The sequence below is a fragment of the Haliotis rufescens genome, unplaced genomic scaffold (genome assembly GCF_023055435.1).
Source record: "Haliotis rufescens isolate VD_foot unplaced genomic scaffold, xgHalRufe1.0.p SCAF_3, whole genome shotgun sequence".
NCBI classification, from domain to species: domain Eukaryota; kingdom Metazoa; phylum Mollusca; class Gastropoda; order Lepetellida; family Haliotidae; genus Haliotis; species Haliotis rufescens.
The window spans coordinates 6,841,970-6,861,668 of record NW_025964001.1 but is presented as its reverse complement, the minus strand read 5'-3'; the positions used below and the strand labels follow the sequence as shown (position 1 = coordinate 6,861,668).

General features: G+C 41.8%; 1 protein-coding gene across 1 annotated transcript; it reads left to right on the top strand.

Moving 5' to 3' along the window:
* Positions 1–327: 327 nt before the first annotated feature.
* LOC124131785 (vesicle transport through interaction with t-SNAREs homolog 1B-like) lies at positions 328–19,069 on the top strand. Its single transcript, XM_046495251.2, has 7 exons — positions 328–457; positions 2,748–2,806; positions 5,452–5,562; positions 6,174–6,233; positions 7,149–7,322; positions 16,820–16,881; positions 17,620–19,069. The coding sequence occupies exons 1-7, from the start codon at positions 358–360 to the stop codon at positions 17,708–17,710; spliced, it is 657 nt and encodes a 218-aa protein (XP_046351207.1). The 5' UTR covers positions 328–357; the 3' UTR covers positions 17,711–19,069.
* Positions 19,070–19,699: the final 630 nt, after the last annotated feature.

The window sequence follows — 19,699 nt, the reverse complement described above, 5'->3', positions numbered from 1 at the left end:
GAAAATCGCTTGACAAACAAGTGTCAATGTTTAGTTCTGCCTCATAATGAGATGATTGCTATATTGGCCTGATTAGTGTCAGCTGAGACATTAAAAGGAAATCAAGTTCTAGTTTTGCTCGAACTGAATCCTTTCAAACAAACATGTATCCTCTCTTTTCGTGTATCCAGCAGTAGGTAATAAAGCATGAGTAAGAATACAATGTAATTGTTGTTAAAAAAAATCTAAACATTTCACGATTGCAAACCCTGCGATTCGAACCCCTCTTCATGTTTGTTCGAGTTTCATGAATGTGTATTGTCAGTCTTCAGACGAGTTGCGTCCCTTAGGAAAGTCACATGATCAAAAAGAAACAAAATGTCGTCGGAGAAGTTTGAGTCACTCGAAGATGACTTGACAGCCATAATCGATGATATCAAATTGAAATTAGAAAGGAAAATTCCTCATTATGTTGGAGGTAAACTATAGTGGACACCAGGACGATTTCAGTTGAAATTATGTTGAATCTGATCATTGATAAAAATCGGAGAAACTGCTAATCCTGAAATGCATGATTAAAAAAAGAATCGCTCTTGATCAACCGATCATTGAACGTGTAACAGTCACTTAATGTTCATACGATGTAAGATACCATACACATGGGCTATGCGACATAACGATCAGGATTCATTACATATTAATAGCTAGGGTATCTATTTTCAGGATATTCAAGTTAACTGGTTGCAGGAAATGTGGCTAGATCTAGTAGCACCTCTAAAACATGTAAAATAACTATCGTCAACCCAGACAGACTGTTTTCTCATTGTCACGCGATCAGCGATTGAACCGTAGTCATTAATACAGTACAGTCACATATTGTAAATTTAATGTTCCGTCTTCCGATGATCAGAGACCATATATTGGTATATGTTCTCTGCGATGATCGATCATTATCATGGACTCGTGATCATCAAATGATCAGTTATAGCAGGAAAATAAATTTCCTCATAGATCTACATAGTAGAGGAGCAAGGGGTATGTATCCCTTTTTATGCAGCTTAATATATTAAAGTCAATGTATAACAATACTATCACTAACTCATATGATGTTAGGGGGCACGGATGGCCCAGTCGTCTAAGGCGCCGCGATTCGCTGTGCAGAGTTGCGTCCCTTGGGCACGCCAGAAACCTATGATTGTGGGTTCGAATCCCGGTTCGCCCCGATTATGTTTCTAGGTTTGTCAGCACCATACCCGTGCTCATGGGTTTCACCAAAGTGGTAAACGTCTGAGACCTGCATCACTTCGGGCTTTCCTCCCACATTAAGCTGACACGCCGTGATATGACTGGAATAAAGTTAAAAGCAGTGTTAAACCCATCTCACTCACTCACTCACTCATATGATGTTATATATTTAACAAAATTACACAATCGCTGATCATGAATCATAGATAACAAAATACACCCCTCATTTTCAAACAACTGTATCCGCACTGGTTGTCAAAAGCAGCGTTAGAAATTGGGACTTGTCGTATTGTCCTTGCCAAACTGCCCAATATTTAAGATATCATAAGGACGAGTAGAAATTTGTAAGTGTTTTACTATATGTTATCTTTATAAAGACGAGTGAACTAAAACTGTTAGTTTTTACCACTGAAAAGCTGACTGGCCCAACTTAAAATGTAATTTTACTTAAAAGTATCCATCATTTAGCTGTTATCCTGTCATGAAAATGCAACACACAATGATGTAAGCCCAGAGAATAGGCATTATCTTGTACGTGTAAGTACACCAGACATTAACCATGGGCCCATGCAACAGGTAGCTATCAAGAGTTCATTCAAAGAGACTTGTCACAATATGGCTGCAATATTGCCGACGTGACGTTAAATTTTAATTCACTCACTCATTCAAAGAGATGCTTGATCGCAAGATGAGATTGTTAACTTCACTTGGTTCCTACCTGTAAAGTCCAGGTTAGGATCAGTTGATCTTCAACCCATGCTTGTCGTAAGAGGCCACTAACAGAATCGGGTGGCCAGGCTCACTGACTAGGTTGATACGTGTTATTGTATCCCAATTGTGTAGATTGATGCTCATGACAATCACTGGATTGTCTGGTCAAGATTTGATTTTTTACAGACTGCCGTGATATAGCTGGAATAATGCTGAGTGCGGCATTAAACAGCAAGCAAACAAATACTGTACTTGTTTTCTCTACACAAACGTCCCAACTGATAGTAATAAAACTGGGTCCCATTCCACAAAGCTTTCTTAGCACTAAGATGATCATAACTCCCATAGTTTAACAAAGACTTACTACAACTGTAGTGTTGAGATCACTTTGTGGAATCGAGCCCTTGTGTCTTGTGCAGGGAATGGCAGTGTGAAATTGTTAGGTCACCTGCTACTTTTGGTCTTCTAGCCTTTTTGCATGGCTTATAGACATTTTAAAAAATTACACAAAATAGTTGTCAATTCAGTCAGAAACTATGGGAATCCTTAACATAAGGATATGTATTGGAAAATCTACCAAACTTTTGTCATTTCCAGTTCCATTTGTTTCACGGACACATTAACCATGTGTATCCATCATCTGTTATGGTTTGGTTTTAAGATTATTGTTATGAGATATTAATGAACTGTGAAAATAGTCTAAACACTTCTATGTTTTCTGGTCATGCTAACTATTTTTTTTTAAATAAATCTTGTGCATTTCAATAGAGGCTGTATTCTGATTTAATTAATGTTCTCACTTTTACTTCCAGAGGAGAAAAAAAGTGCGGTCCGGCAAGTTGAACGGAAACTGGAGGATGCACATCTCATTGTAAGTTATTGCTTGCTGTTATCAAGTTGCTAATAGAATCAGAAAAAGTAAAATGAAAGTTTCTAAACAAGGACTGTCCCCTACCTTTGCCTGTCAAGGCCACCTTGTCTAACAAATTACCAAATTTGGGATTGCCTTTGTTTTCAAAACTATAAGCAAGTGCAGGAACAGTCACGTGTTGGAGATTGTTGACAAATACAGAGCTCCAGATAAGCTTTTGGTGTTGTGGGTATTTTACCCATGCATTTTATAATCATTAGGTATCAGTAATTCTATCTGGGTATTCTAATTTCTGTTACCCACTAGTTTTTACACATGTGGGTATTTAAGTTAAATATTTAAAAACACTATTCATCTAGTCCCTGCAAACTGGTGTCGTGTGGGTTCGAGAGCTATATAGGACTCAAAAATACCACGATACTTCCACAAGAAAGTGTGATGGCAAATGATGTAACTGTCATCGTGGAATTTGGCAAGGTTGACGGAATGTCCGTTTATAATTTCAAAATAAGTTGCTGATTTGCTAATCGAATACGCAGGGTTACTTAACAATATTTTGATGATACGCACAAGTTTTATTTTTGTAGCGAATCTGTAATGTTCGTTGCGTATTTGATACGCTTGGATTTTATTTTACTGCGTATTTCTGCATTTTTAATGCATATTTTACGCAGATACACAGCTTATCTGGGACTCTGCAAATATCATGGCCAGTGGTTCATATTGGTGAAGCATTTTCATCCCAGTATCAGCTGAAAGCTAGGCTTTGAGCTATGGGACCGCCTCCATGGTCTAGTGGTAGAGCGTCCGCCCGGAGAGCGGAAGTTCTGGGGTTCAGTCCCCGGCTGCATCATACCAAAAGACGTTAAAAGATGGTACTTGTTGTTATCCTGTCTGGCGCACGGCATTAAGGTGCTAAAACAAGGACTGGTCGGGTCGGAGTCAGTATACTGTGTCTGAGTGGGATATTCTTGTTAAACTGCGGTATGGTATCTCAGTGAGCTAGCACTATAAATCGGCATCAGTCCGGACTAGTACAAGCAGCCACACAAAAACACACACACGTACATGCACGTCGCTATATAAGTGCAATAATCTTGGACGCGACGTTAAACCCCATTTCACCTCATCTTTAAGGTATGTTTTGTTTGTTTGTTTTGTTTGTTTGTTTAATGCCGCACTCGCCAAAGCCGCACTCAGCAATATTCCAGCTATATGACGGCGGACTGTATATAATCAAGTCTGGACCAGACAATCCAGTGACTGACATCATGAGCATTGATCTATGCAATTGGGATACGATGACATGCATCAACCAAGTCAGCGAGTCTCACCACCCGATCCCATTAGTTGCCTCTTACGACAAGCATAGTTGCCGTTTAGAGCAAGCATGGGTTGCTGAAGACCTATTATAACCCAGATTTTCAGGGGTCCTTGAGCTATGTAGCCTTATTGCATTGGTTTTAATGCTTGTAATTAATGGTTTCACAACAAAGACAGAACTGTATATTGTAAGTTACCTCCGTGGTCTAGTGGTAGAGCATCCTCCCAGAGAGCGGAAGGTTTAGGGTTCGATCCCCAGCCACGGCATACCAAAAGACGTTAAAAGATGGTACTTGTTGTTACCCTGTCTCAGCATTAAGGGGCTAAACAAGGACTGGTCGGCTTGGAGTCAGTATACTGTGTCTGAGTGGGGTATTCATGTTAAACTGCACCATGGTATCTCTGGGCTAGCACTATTAATCTGCATCAGTCCGGACTAATACAAGCAGCCACATACACACACATGCATGTATGTCGCTATAAAAGTGCAATAATCTTAAATGCGACGTTAAGCCCCATTTCACCTCACCTCGTTTAGGTGAGTACTGTTAGGAAGGAGTGAGTGAGTATGGTTTTACGCCGCTTTTAGCAATATTCCAGCAATATCACGGCGAGGGACACCAGAAATAGGCTTCACACATTGTACCCATGTCGGGAATCGAACCACTAGGCTACCCGACCGCCCCTGTTGGAAGGACCATTGGTCTGAATGCATATTAGATACTTGTCATGTTTAGAACTTATGGTCCAGATGATTATTACTTTATTCAGTCAGTTACTGACAGCTGTGATTGTTACACACACACACACACACACACACACACACACACACACACACACACACACACACACACACACACACACACACACACACACACACACACACACCTGCAGTACAATTTGCTGGGTGTATTAAAATGGACACTGTCCATCCATGCATCTGTCTGTCTGTGTAAGATGTCGTTTCAGGAGCAGATCTTGAAATCCATTCAATGTTTCTTCACCAAACTTGGTTCAAATATAGGTCTAGTGGTGAACTGGTGCTGTTAGATAGTTTGTGATTTTAGAAAAATGTATTTTTCTAGTTTGAAATGGTGGTAGTGCTTGTTTCCGGAGCAGATCATTAAAACTGTATAATACTTCTTCACCAAACATGGCACATGGATTGGTTTAGTGGTGAACTGGTGCCGTTTGATAATTTGGGATTTTTGAAAATTTTATTTTTGAGTTTCCATGGCAACAAGTTGCATATGTTTTTTCACGACAAGTATTTACCATTGCAACATGCTTAATGACTTTGTCCTTTTCTTGTTTATTTTCAGCTCCAGGAAATGGAAAGTGAAGCCAAGATAGCTCCAGTGAGCTACAGAACCCAGATGCTGGGGAAGATCCGCAACTACCGGAGTGACGTGGAGGGCATGACCAGAACACTGGTGAGATCTTCTCCTTGCTTACTCTAATCGGTATGATGTTAGTCATCTTCCCAAGGCAAGGGAGTTAACCATAAAAGTCCAGTTTCCACCCTTGCCGAACTAGGCTGCAATTATGGAGTTGTAGTTTAGTTAACAAACAAGTCTGTGCATAGACCAATCAAAATCATGTAACAAAATCAATATCCAGTTCTTAAACAACATCGCGACTGCCATGCAGATTTCGGTTGATTACAAGATTTACAGATGGCGTCGACAGAAGTCTTTTCATGTTCTTACTCAAGGTGCTCAAGTGATTTGATGTGCATAACGAGGTATGACCAGTTTTATGACAATGAAGATCATGATTATCAATCAGATCATCTTGACTGGGTGCCGCCATTTTGTTTGAAGCAAATGTAAGTGATATGAAAGGTGGAATCTGATTGGTCAGTAGGTGGGACATAAATGGGGCATTAGTCGTAATAGCCACTGTCGGTGCTACGATCAAGCCACAAAATTCAAGCCTAGTCAGTTAACTCCCTTGCCTTGGGAAGATGGATGTTTGTATCTTGGTGTAGTATTACGAAATATTCAAAGATGATAACTGGTGTCATATACTTGTTGTGTTGCAGAAGAAAGGCAGCGGAGGAGGAGGAAGAAGCTCAGACAACTTTGGGTTTGATAGAGAGGATGTGAGTGGCATCTTAAAATGTCCTAGAAAATAAACCAATGTAGAATCCTGCTTCATATATGATTTACTTAAGGTGTCTGGATTGGCATATTCACATATTTCTTCTAATGAAATGTTAAAATTTTTCTTTAGATCCAATAATAGAAGGTTAGAAGAATGTAATCCGAGCTAAAACTTAAATGGAAAAGGGTTAATTTTGATATGTTTTTTTTGGCGCAAAAATGAGAGAGTGATGAGTAGCCAGGTTTGGTCACATGCTTCCGGTGCGCATGCTCAGTCCAGGAGTGTGTTCAGGTGAGATGTTTTTTCTGTTCTCCGGGAACGCAGTTCAGGAAGTTTCCACTCCCTTTCAGAAATGAGTAGAGATAAGCACTAAGTAGGAGTCAGGATAAGTATAAATAATATTTTTACCCTAATGGTCAGATTTTGTAGATGATATATTAGGATTTAGAAATTCAGTTTCTTCAGAAAGAATTGTGTGACATCCAGCCAGACACCTTATGTATTGATGTATAAAGCAGGATTTCGGATCGGTTTATTTTCTAGGACATTGACTGATTATGTTTGTAGTACAAAGTGTCCTGAAGATTTTATTCAAATCTGGTAATTGTTTAGGATTAAAATTTGATGAAATCAGATTAATGCTTTTTTTTCTGTAGCAAAATCACTGATACAGCATTATCATGATTGTTCTTACCACACATTTTCACCTGACTTTGTGTTGCCCAGATTCCAGTATTTACTGGCTGCACTGATAAACTGTACAATTGCTGACCATGTTGCCTGTGGCATCAAATCGCATTCTATCAGTCACTCAAATCATCTTAGCTCAACAAGTTATTTCTGTAGTCAGTGCTCATTCATAGGAAAGAGTGTTGAGTTGTGATACAGCCATGTTGAATGTTATATATTTTAGAGAATTGAAGCCTCCCAGCGAAGTAAGCTATTACAAGGTCACCAGTCATTGACAAGAACATCAGAGAGTATTGCACGATCACAACAAATAGCTGCAGAGACGGATCAGATCGGTGTGGAGATCATCGATGAACTGGGACAACAGAGAGAAACCCTTGTCAGGACACGGGAGAGGGTATGTTCTGTTATGTTCTGTTATGTCACAGGGGGTATGATCCCGTTATGTTCTGTTATGTCACAGGGGGTATGATCCCGTTATGTTCTGTTATGTCACAGGGGGTATGATCCCATTATGTTCTGTTATGTCACGGGGGTATGATCCCGTTATGTTCTGTTATGTCACAGAGGGGTATGATCCTGAGGTGTTCTGTTATGTCACAGGGGGGTATGATCCTGATGTGTTATGTTATGTCACAGAGGGGTATGATCCTGATGTGTTCTGTTATGTCACAGGGGGGTATGATCCCGTTATGTCACAGGGGGGAATGATCCTGATGTGTTCTGTGATGTCACAGGGGGGAATGATCCTGATGTGTTCTGTGATGTCACAGGGGGGTATGATCCTGTTATGTTCTTTTATGTCACAGGGGGGTATGATCCCGTTATGTTCTGTTATGTCAGAGGGGGGTATGATCCCGTTATGTTCTGTTATGTCAGAGGGGGGTATGATCCTGATGTGTTCTCTTATGTCTCAGGAGAGGGTATGATCCTGATGTGTTCTGTTATGTCACAGGGGGGTATGATCCCGTTATGTTCTGTTATGTCAGAGGGGGGTATGATCCCGTTATGTCACAGGGGGGTATGATCCCGTTATGTTCTGTTATGTCACAGGGGGGTATGATCCTGATGTGTTATGTTATGTCACAGGGGGGTATGATCCCGTTATGTCACAGGGGGGAATGATCCTGATGTGTTCTGTGATGTCACAGGGGGGTATGATCCCGTTATGTTCTGTTATGTCACAGGGGGGTATGATCCCGTTATGTTCTGTTATGTCACAGGGGGGTATGATCCTGATGTGTTCTGTTATGTCACAGGGGGGTATGATCCCGTTATGTCACAGGGGGGAATGATCCTGATGTGTTCTGTGATGTCACAGGGGGGTATGATCCCGTTATGTTCTGTTATGTCACAGGGGGGTATGATCCTGTTATGTTCTTTTATGTCACAGGGGGGTATGATCCCGTTATGTTCTGTTATGTCAGAGGGGGGTATGATCCCGTTATGTTCTGTTATGTCAGAGGGGGGTATGATCCTGATGTGTTCTCTTATGTCTCAGGAGAGGGTATGATCCTGATGTGTTCTGTTATGTCACAGGGGGGTATGATCCCGTTATGTTCTGTTATGTCAGAGGGGGGTATGATCCTGATGTGTTCTGTTATGTCAGAGGGGGGTATGATCCCGTTATGTTCTGTTATGTCACAGGGGGGGTATGATCCCGTTATGTTCTGTTATGTCACAGAGGGGTATGATCCCGTTATGTTCTGTTATGTCAGAGGGGGGTATGATCCCGTTATGTTCTGTTATGTCACAGGGGGGTATGATCCTGATGTGTTCTGTTATGTCTCAGGAGAGGGTATGATCCTGATGTGTTCTGTTATGTCACAGGGGGGTATGATCCTGATGTGTTATGTTATGTCACAGAGGGGTATGATCCTGATGTGTTCTGTTATGTCACAGGGGGGTATGATCCCGTTATGTCACTGGGGGGTATGATCCCGTTATGTTCTGTTATGTCACAGGGGGGTATGATCCTGATGTGTTCTGTGATGTCACAGGGGGGTATGATCCCGTTATGTTCTGTTATGTCACAGGGGGGTATGATCCTGTTATGTTCTTTTATGTCACAGGGGGGTATGATCCCGTTATGTTCTGTTATGTCAGAGGGGGGTATGATCCCGTTATGTTCTGTTATGTCAGAGGGGGGTATGATCCTGATGTGTTCTCTTATGTCTCAGGAGAGGGTATGATCCTGATGTGTTCTGTTATGTCACAGGGGGGTATGATCCCGTTATGTTCTGTTATGTCAGAGGGGGGTATGATCCTGATGTGTTCTGTGATGTCACAGGGGGGAATGATCCCGTTATGTTCTGTTATGTCACAGGGGGGGTATGATCCCGTTATGTTCTGTTATGTCACAGAGGGGTATGATCCCGTTATGTTCTGTTATGTCAGAGGGGGGTATGATCCCGTTATGTTCTGTTATGTCACAGGGGGGTATGATCCTGATGTGTTCTCTTATGTCTCAGGAGAGGGTATGATCCTGATGTGTTCTGTTATGTCACAGGGGGGTATGATCCTGATGTGTTATGTTATGTCACAGAGGGGTATGATCCTGATGTGTTCTGTTATGTCACAGGGGGGTATGATCCCGTTATGTCACAGGGGGGTATGATCCCGTTATGTTCTGTTATGTCACAGGGGGGTATGATCCTGATGTGTTCTGTGATGTCACAGGGGGGTATGATCCCGTTATGTTCTGTTATGTCACAGGGGGGTATGATCCTGTTATGTTCTTTTATGTCAGAGGGGGGTATGATCCCGTTATGTTCTGTTATGTCAGAGGGGGGTATGATCCCGTTATGTTCTGTTATGTCAGAGGGGGGTATGATCCTGATGTGTTCTCTTATGTCTCAGGAGAGGGTATGATCCTGATGTGTTCTGTTATGTCACAGGGGGGTATGATCCCGTTATGTTCTGTTATGTCAGAGGGGGGTATGATCCTGATGTGTTCTGTGATGTCACAGGGGGGAATGATCCCGTTATGTTCTGTTATGTCACAGGGGGGGTATGATCGGGTTATGTTCTGTTATGTCAGAGGGGGGTATGATCCCGTTATGTTCTGTTATGTCAGAGGGGGGTATGATCCTGATGTGTTCTCTTATGTCTCAGGAGAGGGTATGATTCTTATATGTTCTCTTATGTAACAGGGGGGTATGATCCTGATGTATTTTGTTATGTCATGGGAGAGGGTATGATTCTGTTATGTTCTGCTGTCTCATTGGAAAGGGTATATTTTTTACTTATCCTGCATTACTCCTTAATGCATTCACTGCTTACTTACGACAACTAGAAGGACAGCGCTGCGAAGGTCCTGGGTGAAGAAATAAAGTTGTTGTTCTCAAGTCCCAATCAGTGGCCTTCCGTCGCTGTCCTGTGACCTTGATGACACCTAAGGTCATCTTCACATCACTGCTTGTCGCAGCACAGCTAGGACGTGTCCAAGCGGAGCTCTCCTTTTGGATTAATTTTAGACCTTCAGTTTGTCTACAATCTTAAAAATTGATCTGCGATGGGTGATGTATTCTTTTCATATTACTTTCACCATGTTGTGTAGTTTTATATGAATTAATTAGGCGTGAAAAGACGCTTGTCTTTTTTCCCGCCAAAATATTGTTGTTCGCCGCCATTTTGAATTGTGTTACAATCGTTTGCCTGCCAAGGTAGTCATATTGTTTACAATTCTCAGCTACGTATGTATAACATATTCTTATGTTCTTAAATATTACTAGCTTTGGCGTAACAGTGAGTTGCGTATACTAAAATTATTGTATACTTTTTCAACTCGTTAAAAATATGGTTGCCGATAGATTAATATCAAATCTACGGCTTTCTTCCAGTCCCGCTTCATCAACAATTCTTTTATTGCGTACCTATGTTTATGCGATTAAATAGTTTTTTGTTGGTATTTTTGGTTTTACATTGAGTTGCGTATATGAACTATTGTATACTCTTGCAACTCGTAGTTTTTGCCGATAGATTATTGTTCAATTCTATGGCATTCTTCCAGTACCGCCTCATCAACAATGGCGTAATTGTGTTTAATTTAAACATATTTTATTGACATATATGGTCAACGGGATTGGGCAAAAGTTATCCAACTTAGGTGGCCCTTTCCCTACTCTATATGTACAGACATTGAATATACATATATATATGTAATTGTGTAACTTATGATTGAGCGTGGTATTAATTGTCGTGGGAAAAATCTTACAAAGATTATCATCCACGTTGTTTGGTTTGCGCGCAGATGTGCTCTCCAAACCCTAAATGAAAATATAAATACCCTTGGTTTACATTGGGTTGCGCATACAAAAATATTGTATATCCTTGCAACTCATAAATTTGCCGATAGATTAGTGTTCAAATTCTTCGGCACTCTTCCAGTATTATCTCATCAACAAGGGTTTCATTGCATAACATACCTTTGAGCATTTTACTAATTGTCGTGGAAAAAACCTTACAAGATTATCATCCACGATTGGTTGGTTTGCGCGCGGATGTGCTCTCCAATCTCTAAATGTAAATAGCCTTGGTTTACATTGAATTGCGTATATAAAAATATTGTATACCCTTGCAATTCGTATTTTTGCCGATAGATTACTGTTCAATTCTACGGCATTCTTCCAGTACCATTTCTTCAATGGTTTAATTGCGTAACATAATTATGTTTGCTCGGTGTACATATTGTCGTGGAATAATCGCCCAAAGCTCTTTATCCACGGTCATAGGCATGCACGTAGATGTGCTCGCCAAAATTCAAAATGTAATTTTTATGTAAATCTCTAATCCAACGAGTTTACTATATAAAAGCAGATTACTCACAATCATATTTTGCAGTTATTCCGTCGTGAGACGAGAGGAATGTCACTATCGCAGAATAGCGAATGACATATGGTTCTGTCATTACCACCCAACCGTTATTATCGGCAGGTATTATGACGACTGTGATTGCAGAAGTACACCATCCACCGAAATCAACAATACCGGAGGATTTTGTGAGTATCGTAACTGCTCCTATTTTTTCAGCCGCCGGACACTTCCAGATACATGTATGATAATCTGTGACGTCGGCGACAGCACCAGCGTATCGAGATGCTATGATGGGGGTAGATTAGACACAAGCCTTGATCCAGTCAATACTTTTGAGCTTTGTGTCTGATTTATCTGCGCCGAGCGCAGCACTTGACTACAACCAAAGCACTTCTATTACGCAATCGGCGCACGATCAGCTTAGCGCTGTTCCAACATATCCAGCATAGACCTGCGCCGAGCGCAGCGTCTGACTGATACCCAAGCGCTCCTATCACGCCAGTGACGCACGATCAGCTTAGCGCTGTTCCAACATATCCAGCATAGACCTGCGCTGAGCGCAGCGTCTGCGTATCAATCAAGGTCTCTACAATGACGTTAGCCCAAGGCTTACAGTGTACCGGTTACGTAACCGGCACATGATCAGCTTAGCACATGTACCCGATTGGGAAGCAGACCATCTCGTGTCAGTAACGCCTTCCCCTGATAACAGGGTAAATAAGAGGGACACCACGAGGTCATTGGAGGAAGCCTTCTCCAAAACTCACATTTGCTCCGTGATTTAAGCGACCAATATCGTCAATGTTTGCAGTGGATCAGAATCTATTAGAGGATAACCCTATCTGATTAGATCACTTCCAAACTATGGTGTTTTTCCTACAGCGTCAGTTTGACCACAGGAAAATTCATCTTGAGACCGTTCTGACGGTGATTACCGTTACACCCAAGACTTTATAGCGTTTCCAACTGAGATGCTGGTTTCAAGGGCAGTCTATTACGTCAACCTTGATCATCTACTCCCCTGTTCAACGAACAGATCGCAGACACGCACGTCAAGTTCCCAAAAAGCTTGGAAAGTCCAAGTCAGGGAATTATAAGCCTAGACGCGCGTTTCTCAGGGAAGACCAGCATTCCCTTACTGAGAAAGGGAGTGGCAGAGACAAGTCTCAAGGACGATTTCGTACTTATCGCACTATATCATGGTGTCCGTATAAGGGTAGAGTTAACCCCACCGTTGACCACAGTTTGATTGGGAAAATCCAACATAGACATACTGTTGGTAAGAAGAGCTGTAGAGTGGGTTCACAACCCAGTCTTTACTCCGGGGTTTTATCCTCACACCTACCTGGTACTCATGAAGGACCCAGACAAGATGAGAATGATCCACAATCTCTGTGTTCAACGAACGTTTTATTCTTCATCAGTCTCGACTATCCATCCCAACCGTAGACTTTTCAGGTCCAGTTCATTGGGGTTCACTACCAATGGTAGTATTTCCCATTTGACATGTCAGTGACACTTATGGCTATTTACAGGAGTAATGAAGCCAATAACTATCTACACGTGATGAACACTTGGTTCGAGTCGTAGATGGAGGGCGATCTACTGTATCATCAACACATGTCAATAACTGGGATAGACAATCAACGAGGCGAAGTCGGGAGTATTCTCCTTCCTTTTGACTTCAGTTCATAGGAGACCTGTTTAAGACAGACCAGGATATCCTATCTGTACCGAGGGACAGATGGCACAAGTTTCTACTTCTTTTGTCATCTACTCTACACCAACCACACACACTTCGCCAGTGGCAAGTGTTGCTAGGGTTAATCACCTCGGCACAGGAGTTAACTAGCATGGGCCGCTTACAACAGCAACCAATTCAATTTTTTTCCTGAACCCTTACATCAGGAGTCAGGATCCACTCAAGGCCATCACTCTACCAACTAAGCTAGAGCCTCAATTTGTGGCGCTGAATGTCTGCGGAGTCTGTTTATTCGGATTTTCCCCGAATACACACCTGTTTGTGGACGTCCCTTTTCAGGGGTGGAGTCTTCACTTACAAGACCAGATAAGCTCAGGGCTATGGCCCGGCGCACAATGGAAGTGGCACATAAACAACTTGGAGTTGGAAGCTTTAATTCTGGCTATATCACATTGGCAGAATCAACTACAGTTAGCCCGACTCGCTATATCCACAGACAACAGCACTGCGGTGTGGTGCCTGTGCAATCGGGGAACAACACACTCCCACTCTCCACTTCTAAGGACATTCAGATTTCTTCCATCTAGTGGATCGGCTGTGACTAAGGTTCATAGTTCAGCACATCCCCGGATGTAGAAACATACTGGCCGATACTTTATCACGTCCAGACAGGGTGGCTCCCACTGAGTGGAAATTTCTCACAGAAGCATTCCAGTTACTGCTTCAGGAATTCAGGCAACCAAACATTGACTTGTTTATTACTTGCCTAGGCCACCAACTCATGACGTATATCTCCCCGTTGCCGGATCCGCAGACTTGGGCGGTGGACGAGTTCAGTATCACTTGGGAAGGGCAAAGAACTAAAACTCTTCTGCCACCACTTTTACTTCCAAGGTGCTACAGGGGATCAAGGAGACAAGGTATCTCGATCTCTCCTTTGGTCGCACCATGGTAACCGGCGAGAGGGTAGTTCGTCAAGCTCGGAAAAATCTAAAACGATTCACTTCCCCTCTCACAGTGGTCCAACCTACTCATCCACCCTCAACAGAAAATTGCCTCACCCAACGTCTGCACGCATGGTTCGTCTTTAAAAGGCGTTTAAGTGCGAAGGGTTATTTCGACACGGGCAGCAAAGCTATAGCTTTAGTTCATCGTTACTCTCCCAGAGACGACGATGACAAGTGGGGATCACTTGAGACTTTTTACAGGGAAGAAAAGAATCAAGACCCTACGATTGCGTCACAATTCCTAGAGGAATACCTCCTACATTGCGTACCCAAAAACACTTGGAAGGTACCACCATTACTACGTAATTGGCTGCAATTATCTTAGTGTTGGCCGTTTCCGGAAAATCACAGTGTGATTAAGGTCACGGAACTACAGGCCATATTATGCTCATTCAGGTTTGAGGATCAGAAGGCCAAGTTCCAGCCACCTGATTGGGACTTGAACGTGGTACTTCGAGGTTTGCGAGGGCCCCCTTCGAGCCCCTCATTGCATCCTCATTTTCAAGCTCCTTCCCAGCGCGTGACACCTTCGTTACACTCTCGGTATAGTATAGAGAGCTCCGCGAACGGGCTATCGCTGTGAGGAGCTTGGACCTCACCAAGGAAACAATGGTTTTCTCTTGGCATTAGCAATGGCGGTACGGGTGAGCGAACTACATGTGGTCGACTCAACCCGGATCCGTTTTGAGCATGGGACGCACGGAACAGGACATCTAGGGTTATGCTGGGATTTTATTGCTAAAATCTACTACCAGGCCAACCCGACCGTTCTTCACCATCCCACCGATATCGACTATTGTGGGAATCGTACATGGTGAAGTTCTCCTGGGCTCGGTGCGAGCAGTTCGAGTTTTCATTCGACGCTCCAAGACAAGGCGTGGTTCGTCCACGACAGAAGTTAGTCGCATAATCGCAAACACCATATCTATATGGTTACGCGCAGTAATCCTTCAGGCCTACGAGATCATCAAACGGAACTCGCCGAGAGCGAATTACCCTCAAGATCTCAAGGTGTCAGCCTTACCAGGGCTCAACACGGCAATTGTGGTTTTGGAACAATCACGGAAGGATATTTCTGGAGATTCGACACATATTTTCGTTAGTCATAACCTTCGCGTTGTGACTCTCGACGATGTCAAAGACGTTCGAAGTTTGGCCCTCTGGTTGTTATCCTGCAGATTGCCAACCACTGACGCAAATAATGAACTCGCCCTATACAGAGCCAGTCAACTTCCATGTGCAGTCACTCAGTCGCCACCAGTGGAAGAATATTAGACAATCTTGTTTGTCAGCGACGGCTCTATGACGCAGTAAGTAAAGAATTAGCTGAATAGCTATTATTTTCTTTATTACTAAGCGTGTATAGGGAATTTCTCTTTAATTCCTATGTTCAATGTTTTTGATTTTTGAACAACCCTACCGTAATGGCGTTTTTGTCTGAACTTTTCCGCTTCACGGTTTTTCGACCAAATGGGGTCGTATTGCAGGGTGTGAATTATTGAGGTTTCTGTATTCTGAAGGTTGACCCACCTCCAAACCGTCCGATACAGATGCATTAAGGAGTAATGCAGGATAAGTAAAAAATTTAGTAAAATCTAAATATTTTTTACATTTGTATACTTATCCTGCATTACTACGCTTAAGGCTTGCCTCCCCACTTTGGCTTCAGAAACCTCAAAAGTATGTTTTTCTAAGAGCTTGGGCGACAGGCAGTGATGTGAAGATGACCTTAGGTGTCATCAAGGTCACAGGACAGCGACGGAAGGCCACTGATTGGGACTTGAGAACAACAACTTTATTTCTTCACCCAGGACCTTCGCAGCGCTGTCCTTCTAGTTGTCGTAAGTAAGCAGTGAATGCATTAAGGAGTAATGCAGGATAAGTATACAAATGTAAAAAATATTTAGATTTTACTAAGATTCTGTTATGTTCTGCTGTCTCATTGGAAAGTGTATGATCCTGATGTGTTCTGTTATGTCACAAGGGGTATGATCCTGATGTGTTCTGTAAAGAAAGAAAATTTAAACTGTGATCCATTATTGGTTTATCAACACCATCAGCCCCCAAAGCTATTGTCAGTTATGATTTTTGGAGTGTTTCCCAACACCACTATTTTGTCTGTAGTTGAGTTGTGTGCCCTCACCCTGTTACCATACTAGGGAGGAACAGGATCCCAGTGGCCCAGCTCATCATAAGAGCCCGCTGTTCATTATCAGATGGTTCCCATGTGCAATGATTATGTGTCATGGTAGTTGGCATTCATTTTGCTCATGCTATCAACCACTGGTTTGCTTGTCCCAAACTCGGTTAAACACAGGCTGTGTGATGAGGCAGGGGTATTGTTGACTGTGATGTCATTTGTTACTTCAGCTTTCGGACACAGATGCGAACCTGGGCAAAAGCAGGAAGATCCTGAAGGGAATGGCAAGAAGGTAAGCACCACGGTCTGCACCAGCTTGAAGTGGTCTTCAATTTGGCAATCCAGACTTGAAAAGGCTTACTTTTTATCTTCCTACAAAGGGCCTCTACATTCAAGGCATTTTGTCAATTTATGGACTTATCGTTTGCTGGCTGATGTCATCACACATTGGACACGTTGGTGAATAGTAATTGTAAAATATTTATTTAACAGCAGATTTAACAATAGTTGCCAAATTCAAGGCATTTGATTGATAAATCTGTTAGGAAGCACACATGGGTCTTACTTTTCGGTGACTTGCTGTCACTGTATAGAAATGATGTGAATTATTGCTCATGATATTTACTAATATATTTGCTGGTGAACAATCCCAATTAGCACCCCTCTGATTGATCAATGTACAAAAGACTTATTTATTCGCGTAGCATACGCAATTAAATTCTGGAAAAATATATCTGTCGTATATAAACATTTCAGGCTGTCAGCATAAACCACAAAATTTATCTTTCAAGGCTGTTTTTTTTCTCACCAAAATAACATTCTATTAAAAGCCCCCAATTTCTAATTTTGAAAGCGCCCTGGGTGCTTATTACGTCGAATACGGTAGATGGAATATTGCTGAGTTTGGTGTAAAACCAACAAATTCTTACTGTAAGATACAATTATTTAAAAATTCATTTTACTGATGTTTATGTCTTTTTTTCCCCCAAAGTAATATTATGCTTTAAATCAAGTGTTGAAATCTCTGCAGATTGATGACCAACAAGATGATTCTGGCAGTGATTATTCTGTTCGAGGTTGGAATACTAGGAGGCCTTGTATACTGGAAGTTCTTCAGTTGATCAGGGCTGGAGTCAGGGCTTGTTTGGCAGTGAGAAAGACACTAAAACAAGATTCAGCCAACTGGTCGGCACTCTGCTGCCATTATCTACAGAGGAACAGCAGAGGGTGTTGGAACTCTGCATAGGAGCTGATCAAGTCAAGGAAACTAATGTCAAGATTTGACTATGTAAAACAATTTTGTTCTCCCTCCCCAGCAATTCATAAAATACTCAGGTCCATGGTAGGATTTTTAAATCTGTGGCATATTTCCTCTCAGGATGATCTCACTGAAAATTTCCATTATATGAATATTAAGAAGAAAATTGGAGTTTCTTTAATTATCACAATCCAGAATGTGAAAAGCTAATGATTAACAGTGATTGACTGATTGTGAGTGAGTGAGTTAAAATCTTAAGTCACATTGGCAATATTTCAGCCATATAGGGACTATTAAGGGCTAAACATGATAAATACATAGGGACTTACATAAACACCTGCCAACGAAGGAGACTGATTGTAGGGTAACCTGGGGCTACAGTAGTGATGGGGGACTGGGGATACAGTAGAAAAGGGGGAAACAAGAATGACCCCCAAGAACCTGGGACCATTCCATTTATCATGTTATGACATCACATTATGACAACATGTGTATATGACATCTCCGACCTGACATCATTTGACAATGAGATTGACTATGTGCCACAAGTTAGAGACTTGCTGCCGATCTGAGATCAGGTGAAATTTACTACCCAAGTACCCGACGTACTATTACCCGACCCAATGATTGCCTCAAGTTTGGTACGAAATGTCAGATTAGGAATTGGTTAAACAGAACCCTGGCAGAAAGTATTTAGATACACATATAAAACAATCTGGTCATGCATACACTGAAATTGACTGAAGCTCTATATTTATTCAAACATATAAAAGTTAAAGGAATGTGTGAAGTCTGAAAGAAATGTGAACATTAGTGACTTGCAATAGTGTAAGCAATATGTCACTTGACTAACCACGGGTCCAGGTAAACCTGTGTGTACCCAGGTCATACTCAGTACCCACCCAACCCATCTTCTTGAGGCAAGGGAGTTAACTGACTATAAAAGTCCAGTTTCCACCCTTGAAGAACTAGGCTGGAATTCTAGTGAGACTATGCACAGTCCAATCAAAACTGTGTAACAAAATCGACACCCGGTTTAAAAAATACCGTGCAGATTTTGGTTTATTGCAGGATTTAGCAAAACGTGCGTGCGCTAACTTTTCATGTTTTTAATCAAGGTGCTCGCTTGATTTGATGCACTTTGTGGAGTTAGATCCATTTTATTACAATATAGATCTTGATTATCGATCAGCTCGTCCTGATAGGAGGGACATAACTCATAATAGCCACTGGTGGTGCTACGATCGAGCCAGGATATTCCAGCCTAGTTCGGCAAGGGGTGAAACTGGACTTTTAAAGTCAGTTAACTCCTTTGCCTCAGGAAGATGGTACCCAAGTTACCCGTCCCAGCCGTAGTAACCAAACCACATGAAACATCATAAAATCGGAGGAAAAGTCAGATTTCTGATGATGCATGTTGAGAGTCTGTGAATCAGCAAGATTAGACTGGGGTGGGGGTGCAGAATTGCAAGACATTCATGATGTGAGATTAGGGACCAAACCGTATAGGCAAGTCAAGGGTATTGGCAACAAAATCCTAAATGAGTACTGATTAATCTTGATTTTAAACATTGGCAGAATCTTAAGGCAAGTAACCGAAAATATGTTAGACCTTTGACATCCATTGACATGATAAGAAAGTCCCACGTAGCATACAAACTGATATGGTCATAGCTTGTGAATAGGATACCAATAGTTGGAACCCTAAAACACTAAAGTTGTTTCGTATGTCAGGCATGCTAGTAATAAGAATTTTCCAGATGTATTAGATGCAGTTTGTATTTTTGCTAAGAAGTAACAAATTCCCCTTTAGAACTTGCACAACTTAGTAATGTTTTAATGTAATTATATC